At 55.7% G+C, this 8,109-nt stretch overlaps 1 protein-coding gene across 1 annotated transcript; it reads right to left on the reverse strand.

Moving 5' to 3' along the window:
• Window positions 1–1,539: 1,539 nt before the first annotated feature.
• On the reverse strand, window positions 1,540–7,806 carry MYCL (MYCL proto-oncogene, bHLH transcription factor). Its single transcript, XM_062193275.1, has 3 exons — window positions 7,726–7,806; window positions 6,860–7,364; window positions 1,540–4,041 (listed from the first exon to the last, which is right to left on the reverse strand). The coding sequence occupies exons 1-3, from the start codon at window positions 7,804–7,806 to the stop codon at window positions 3,440–3,442; spliced, it is 1,188 nt and encodes a 395-aa protein (XP_062049259.1). The 3' UTR covers window positions 1,540–3,439.
• Between the last annotated feature and the right edge of the window lie 303 nt (window positions 7,807–8,109).

The raw sequence follows: 8,109 nt of genomic DNA on the forward strand, positions 1-8,109 counted from the left end.
CAAGTACTTGGGTCCCTGTCACCCATGTTGGGGCCCTGGATTGAGTTCCTGGTGCCTCAGCATGGCCCAGCCCTGCTATTGCAGGCATCTGGGGACTGAACCAGCAGACAGATCTGCCTTTCTGTCTTCCAACTAACTAAATAAAAATTTTTAAAGCATCTCTGGCTCTGAAGATAGACAGAGCTGGGTTCAAATCCCTCACTCACTCACTGTATGTCCTTGGTTAGTGTTCTTTACTCTTAGAACCTCTGTTTTTGAGGCTGGCATTGATGTGTAGCCAGTTAAGCCACTGCCTGCAATGCCAGCATCTCATATGGGTGCTAGTTTGAATCTTGGCTGCTCCACTTCCTATCCAACTCCCTATTAAACTGCCTGGGGTGGAGGGGCCCAGTGCTGTGGCATAGTGGGTAAAGCACCCACCAGCCATGCTGATTTGAGTCCCACAGGCTCCACTTCCAATCCAGCTCCCTATCAACGTGCCTAGGAAAGCAGAAGAAGATGGTCCAAGTCCTTGGGCCCCTGCACCCATGCAGAGCTAGCAGAGTGCTTGGATGTAGGCAGTGTCCCATCAGGAAGAGTTCTTAGTATTCTCCCTTCTTGCACCTGCAGCAAGTTGATAACTATGGGAGAGAAAGAGCCGTACTTTTCTTTCATTGATCAAGGGAGAAGGAAGGAAACTATCTTTCAGTAAGAAAAATCACAGTATTTCACAAATTCTCAGATAATTTTAAGACACCCTGCAAAAAGTCATCATATCACTAAAACGTAGAACAGTACCATTCTAAGAACATGGGCTTTATAGTTTTGAAAAGTCCACATCTTCATTGAATATTTGCCAAAAAACCCTGTAAGGCAGCACTTACCTCCCATTTCACAGATAAGGAAATTAAGAATCAGAGGGGTAAAGCCACAGCCACCAAAGAAGTGAAGGGGCTGGCGCTGTGGCGTTGTGGGTTAAGCCGAGGTCTGCAGTGCCAGCATCCTTATGGGTGCCAGCTGGATTCCCAGATGCTCCACTTCTGATCTAGCTCCCTGCTAGTGTACCTGGGAAACCAGTGCAAAATGGCCCAAGTGCTTGGGCTCCTGAACCCACATGGGAGACCAGGAAGAAGCTCCTGGCTCCTGGCTTCAATCTGGCCCAACTCTGGTCATTGAGGCCATTAGGGAGTAAACCAGTGGATGGAAGATCTCTGTCTCTCTCTGTAACTCTGCCTTTCAAATGAATAAATAAATCTTAAAAAAAAAAAAAGCGGTGGGGCTGGGATATCAAGTCTTCTACAAATTGGGCACTTGTGCAATTCACAAGAGAATTTCACTTCACCCAGTCCTAAGCCTACGTTGTTTAGACATGTCTGAAATGGCATTTCAGGAACCCAGAGTGGATTGACCAGGTTAGCAGTGTGGTTAGAGAAATGCAGCCCTCTGGATTGCCTGTAGCTCCTTGAAGTAGTTCTCCTTGGCGCAGGAGGGCCCAGATGGCAAGAGCTGCCCCCACTCCGACACGTTTGAGAAATCTTTTATTAGAAGATGTCCCAGAAGGCAACATTTTAAAATCAGGCAATCAATAACCACAACTAAATACAAAATTTCAGTTAAACTTGCCTTTCAATATAAATCAGATCCTTGCAACAGGAGAATTGCCCAAGAGTTTTTTTTTTTTTCTTGTACAAAAACAGTTTACACCACTTTGCAAAAGGCATACAAAAATACAGTATAAAAAAAATACTCCCCCCAGCATAACACCCAACAGCAGCTTATAAAACACAAGCTATTCAGTTGAGACATCAGTCACCTACACCCCAGCTGTCCTCCAAAGAGAGTTCCAGAAGTCAGTTGGCTCCTGAAAGTCATGCTCTAGAAGGTAGAGGGGCTGTTTCCAAAACTCCCCTGGGTTTCTCCAAGGCCAGCACACAGCCTCAGAAAGAGACCATGCTGACCAGTAGGTTTGGAAGTAGCAGCTGGTTTTGTAGAGTCAGAGCAGTGCCTACCACCTCCCCTCCCCCACTTCCAAACCCAGAGCCAGTAGGCACCTGCTGTCCAGGGCAGAGGTCTGGAGGGGCTGCTCCTTCTTCCATGTCAGGCTTAGGGGTTCCTGAGGTTGTCCACATGTCACCTGCTGAGTTGGTGGCTTTCCCAAATTGGAGGCTGCACTTGGATTTGACTTGGAGCTACAGAGTCCAGCTGGGGCAAAACCCATCATGGTCGGCTAAGCAGAATGCCTAGAAGCTCCTTTAAAACACACAGGGAAGCAAGTCTACCTTCTGGGGTCCTGGAGGAGACCCAGCAGCTCCCCCCCAGAACTTCAGTTAGGCCCAGACCCTGGGAAAGGGATCTGACTCATGGCAGGCTGGCAGGGACCCAAGCTGGTGGCTGCAGAGCCAGCAAACTCCTTAAAGTTGCATGTGGACCGGTTTGCACAGTTCCACTAGAACTTCGAACTTATCCGTCAAGGATTAAGATGAGAGGCAGGGAAAGAGGAAGTGGTGGAGTTCTCCCTTCAGAGGTGCCTTACATCTGCATGGAGAAAAGATTCCCAGGTGGGCTTCAAGTGCCCCTTGGAAAACACCTGGTCAGGGAACAGGATCCTAAGCCAGGACTCCAAGCTCTCCCCAGGCCCCACCCCAGGCTAGGTCTTATTTCCCTGTGTCTTGGCGAAATATTTTTGACCTATGGGAAAGGGTGCCGGAGAGGCCGTTGCATAACGAAGACAGAAAGAAACCAAAAAAAGTCCCTTGGAGGACAGAAAGGTCCCCCTCCCCCCCATAAAGACTCTAGAAGCAGAACTCTGCCAGTGCTCTCGGGGTCGCAGCCCTGAGGGTGGGAGGAGGGGTGTCGTGTGACACGGTGATACATAAATTAAAGGTTTCCACTCCTCAGCTACTGTAAAGTGTCTGACAGTGAGGTAATGGTCCATGTTGATCCAGTTTGCGAGCTTGTCTTCACCCAAGACAGCTCGAGTGTCTCCCGGAAAAAAGAGCCTCAGGGAGAGCGTCCAGGCCCAGCTGTCCTTGCATCACCCCCAGAGACACCAGCGGGAGCATCCTTTCCCAGCTAAAGCTCAGGCGGAGTGTGAGATTTCATGCCAGCCCGAGCCCCCCGACAACGTCGGCCACCTGTTGCATAGCATCTGTCAGCCTTTTTCTTCTGAGCTAGTGAGCTAGGCAGACCCCAAGGCTCCTCGGTCAGCCGCATGTGGAGAAACCGGGGGGCGCCAGAGAAGACACAGCACTCCCTCAGAGTCGGGGGAGAGCTGGGCTTGGAGGTTTCCAAGAATGCAAGCCCCTATTGTGTGTGCGCCGGCTGCAATGCATTCTGGGAGCCACTGTTCTGCCGGTCCCACCAGAACCCAAATGTGCAAATTATTAAAGGGGAGAGAAGGAGGTTAAAAAATAAGCTTGTGTCTTTGTAGGACAAGACCAGTCGGGCTGGTTTTGGTCAGTTAGTAGCCGCTGAGGTACGCGATTCTTCTCTGCAGTTGCTGCTGCCGGCATCGGAGCTGCCTCTTCTCCGTAGCCATCCTCTTTTCGGCCCCCACCAGGGCTTGCAAGTATTCCAAGGCCTTGCTGAGGATCACTACCTTGGGCGCCTTGGAGCAGCTGGCCAGGGTGGGCACCTGGTCCCGCAAGGCCAAGAACCGCGATCGGAGGTCATTCCTTCGTTTGCGCTCCAGGAAGTTGTGGTTCTTCCTCTTGGTCACGTCCTCCGAATCGGAACTGATGGGTTTGGGGTGGCAGGACTGGGAAGCCTGGCTTTCTGCAGGCGGGGAGCTCACCATCTCGTCGTCCTCTTCCTCGTCTTCCTTTTCCTCCGGAGCGTCTCTGTCCAGAGCTTCTTCTGGGGGTGCCCCCTCCGGGGCCCCTTCTTGGGAGCAGCTTTCGGGAGGGAAGCGGGCAGCATAGTTGTGCTGCTGCTGGTGGATGGAGATGTGGAAGTGTTTCATGCAGGGGTCCAGGAGGTCCGCTCGCACGGTGATGGTGACCGGCTTCCGGATACCCAGAGACTGCCTCTTCTCCACTGTCACCACGTCGATTTCTTCTCCCTCTGTCCAAGGAGAGACAGCAAGAGAAGCAACACCTCTCGTGAGAAACAGGTACCCAGACAGCGGGGGTCGGGGGAGGTAGGTGACATCTCCCCAGTTTAGTTATAAGCAAACTGAAGGGAGGAGACAGCTGATTCGTGTGTAAAGAAGGAAGAAAGGATGGCAAATCAGCAAGAAGGAAAATATTCTCCAATTTCTTTTTGCACAGTAAGGCTTAGATAAGAACAAAAGGCAGACCCAAGCCAAAAGCCCCCAGTCTGCACAGGCTCTCCCCTCCCCCACCGAGGGGATGGAGAGAAAGAGCTACCGGTCTGGGACAAAGTTTAGCTATAAAGATCTTCCCCGGTCCGACTCTTTCATGCCCCATCAGAATTGTAAATGAGGACTCTGTGGGCAGAGCTGCCCTTTGTTCCTGCCCAGCACAGCCTGCACTTGGGGAATTGTTACTTTTCACAAGTTATAAATCCTATTATTCCCCCACCTCTCTATTCTGCCATCCCTTTCAGCTGAAGACTCAGAGGAGGGAGGGCTACAACCCATCCCTCCTGGCCCACAGAGGGAAGAGGCTTCCCTCAGGAGCATTTTGCTGCTGGGTTCAATGGGTTTCTAAAGTCATCCATCACCGGTGGGGCGCCTGCCCCACCCCCTTCCCTGGACCAGAAGAGGTTGCATTTGTAATCGCAGGTCTGAGAGAGCTGCAGAGGTACCAGCAACCATCACCAAGCCACCTGCACCACAGGCAGACTAAGCAGCAGGGAGCTGGAGGCACCTGGACAAGTCCCCATCATTTCCTGACTCCAAGTCTTTTAGGTTAACCCAATGAGGAGAGAGGAAATTGGAGGAAAACCCTCTTGCAGCACACATTTTACAGACCACCCCAAGCCCCCCCCCCCCCCCAGCCACATTCGTGCATCTCCCCTGACAAATGAAGAGCTCTGTTCTCAGCCTCTTTTGCATATTAGGAAGCTTGAGCCCCTTTGTCAGGAAGGCTTCCATTGTGTGGACAATCGCATTATTTCTCCATTAATAAAACCTGACCATTCAGCCCTCCTGGCCCCAAAGCCTGGGATTGGCCAGCTAAGCTGTGTTTGGAATGCTGTCTTACCCAGCCCCTAGCCCCTATTGGCTGAGCCCTACCGTCAGTCACTCTCCCCACCCCCCCCTTCATTGTTTGCAATCTGTTGCATTTTGTTCTAGGCCATGTGGCCTGTGAGTGAACCAGGAGCCCGCAAACAGGTTCAGGTTAAAGGGCAGGTCAGGAAATGATTCCGGAGGCTTCCTTACATCCCAAACCTTGAATTTCCAGTGTGAAACCTCCTGGCTAGGGAAGGCTTGGTGTGAGGGAGAGACAGTTTGAGACGTTCTTTTCCTTTAACAGACAGTAGAGCCTGACTGTACTCAGATGAGGAAACTTCCCCCTGGCACCCCCTCGGGTGCAAAGGGAGACACTGAGACCCAGGTGGGCCAAGTCCACACCTTTGCAACGTTCTGGATTGCAAACTAAAAATCTCCAGACTTGCAAAACAATGCTCTCTCCACTCTAGCACTGGACCCGCCTTTGTAGGGATACATCTTGACCGGTTTCTTGATTTCAAGATTCCTATTCCAGGCACAAGCTCCTGGTGTAGAGAAAGCAGGTTAAAAACGACCTTACACAGTGGATCGTAAAAACCATTGGTTTTTAATTTTTCTTGTTCTCTTCATTTCCCCCGAGTGTACGACAACTGCCGTAGCCCTCTCAAAAGCTCACGGCAGAGTTATTTGTAAAAGTGACAGTGAGTCTTCTCTGTCCTGATTTACAGGCACCCTGCAGGAAAGCATTTTGTCCAGTGCTGCTCGCAGGTCAGGGCTGCTCAGGTCTGCCCTCAGGGAGGTGTGCACTTGCGCCAAGGAGGGGGCAAAGCAGCCTGGAGCTCCATGGTCCTGAACTCTGCACCCGGCCCCAAGGCTGGCTCAAAGTAGACAGCGCCAGTGCGCGTTTACTGAATGAAAAGGAGCAAGGGAGACCAGCAGATGTATTGAGGGGGAGCTGGCTTTCCACCTCCCGCTTCTCATGTCAGCTACCATGAAGATCCGCTCTATCAAGGAAGAGGTGCCTGACTGGGATGGGCGGAGGATTGGGGGAAAGCTGACTAGGTGACAGGAAGCAGGGGCTCACTTTCTGTGGTTTTCTTCCCTCTAAGCCTCAGTTTTTCCATCTGCTCATGGGGAGCATTCATTCCTCCTGGCCCTGTCTCCCGGGTGATGATGAGGATACACAGGTGGTAAGGGGTGGGAGGTAGCGTGTGTGTGTGTGTGTGTGTGGGGGTATTGTCGGCATTTACAGTAAAGCAGGTTGGAGACCCAGGTTTTCAAGAAGCTGAAGGCTTTGGTTCTGCACAAAAGGCTCCTCCCCTTCAGCCTCTTCTCTCCCTAGGGGAGTGTGAGTTTCCCAGGGAAAAAAGCAGCAACAAAAAAAGCTCCAAGCTCAGTGACTCTTAAGGACCCCTTCCAGCCTCGCAAGGACAGAAATCCCCTGCTGTCCAACCCGAGTATTGTCCTCTCTAATCGCCAACCCTCCCCCACGTCTCCCTTGTCCCCTGGGGCTCCAATCACCATCAAAGGGACGCTGGCTCCCTCCCCACTTCTCCAAACTGTTTACCAACACACCCACGTGTCAGACAGGCACTGCCGGGGGCTACACCGGCAGCTCCGGCCCGACACGGGGGGAGGCGGCTGAATCCAGGGCTCCAGAAGCGCCGGCGACTGACCTCCTACAGCGGCAGAGCCTGGGCCACCCATGGGATGCCCCCCTCTCGGACGGCCCGGGGCGGTCCTTACCCGAGTCACTGGGGCTCTCAGACCCCGAGCAGGCCTGGGTCTTGGGCTCGCCCAGCTGACAAGGGGCGGCGGGCTGCGGGTTGCCGGCTTCGAGACTGGGCGTGCAGTCCGGGGCGGCGGGCGCCTTGGGCGGGTTCCCCCGGGGCGCGCCGGGGGCGAGCCGGTCGGTCACCACTCTCTCCAGACGCTCCCGGGCCGAGAAGCCGCTCCACATGCAGTCGCGGCGGATGATGGAGGCGTAGTTCCTGCCCCAAGCTTTCGAGTGGCCCCGGGATTCCGCCTCGTCCCCGGCTCCCCCTCCGGGCCACGTCTCTGGGGGACCGATCCCAGAGGCTGGGTCCCCGGCGCCCGGACCGGAGCCCCAGGGCGGCGACGTGGGGGGCGACGGCACCAGCTCGAATTTCTTCCAGATGTCCTCGCTGGGCGCAGTGGAGGGGTGGAAATCCTCCCCGCAGTCGTAGTCGTAGAAATAGTGCTGGTACGAGTCGAAGTCCATGTCCGCTCCCTGCGGGAGGGGAGGGGACGTGCCGACTGGGGTGCGGGCCGGGGGAGGGGAGCGTCCCCGGGTGTCTGGGCACGGCGGCCACCGGGCTCCTGTCCCTCCCCGACCCCACCGGCTGGCAGCCGTAAGCTGGCCCCGCGTCCCGGGAAGCCTGGCTCAGGCTTAGAGCGCCTGGGGAAGCCGCTCACCGTGAGCGGACCCGGCTGCGGGGAGCGAGTTCAAAGCAAACTTTGCCAGCGCCGCCCGGAGCGCGGCTCCCAGGGCCCGGCCGGGCCGGGCGGGGGCGCGCTGTGCCCTGAAGGCAGCCCGCAGCCCGCCCGCCCCCCAGGACCCGCGCCCGTGCCTGGGCCACCCGCAGCCTCACCTCGCTCCCGCCGCCCGCCACCTGGAGCGGACCGGCTCCCCGCCGGCTCGGGGCAGCCCGGCAGCCCGCACACACGCACATGCGCGCCACCGAGCGCGCGGCCCGCACTCACGAGCACGCGCCCCGCGCGCGCGTCCCCTGCCCCGCTCGCGCACGGCGGCCCGGACGCTCCCGGGATCGGCGCGGGAGCGCGAGCTGCAGGCGCATTGTTTCCCGGCTGGCTTATATCTCGTCGCGCGCCCCGAGCCCGGGGACCGGGGGGCGGGTCCTATGGGACAAGCCCCGCCCCGCCCCGCCCACGGCAGTCGACAGGTGGGGCCGACCCCACCTCCTTGCTGAGCTCGCCTGCCGTATTCTACCCCCCTGGAGCCCCCCAAATAAATT

The sequence above is a fragment of the Lepus europaeus genome, chromosome 5, assembly GCF_033115175.1.
Source record: "Lepus europaeus isolate LE1 chromosome 5, mLepTim1.pri, whole genome shotgun sequence".
Lineage (NCBI taxonomy): Eukaryota > Metazoa > Chordata > Mammalia > Lagomorpha > Leporidae > Lepus > Lepus europaeus.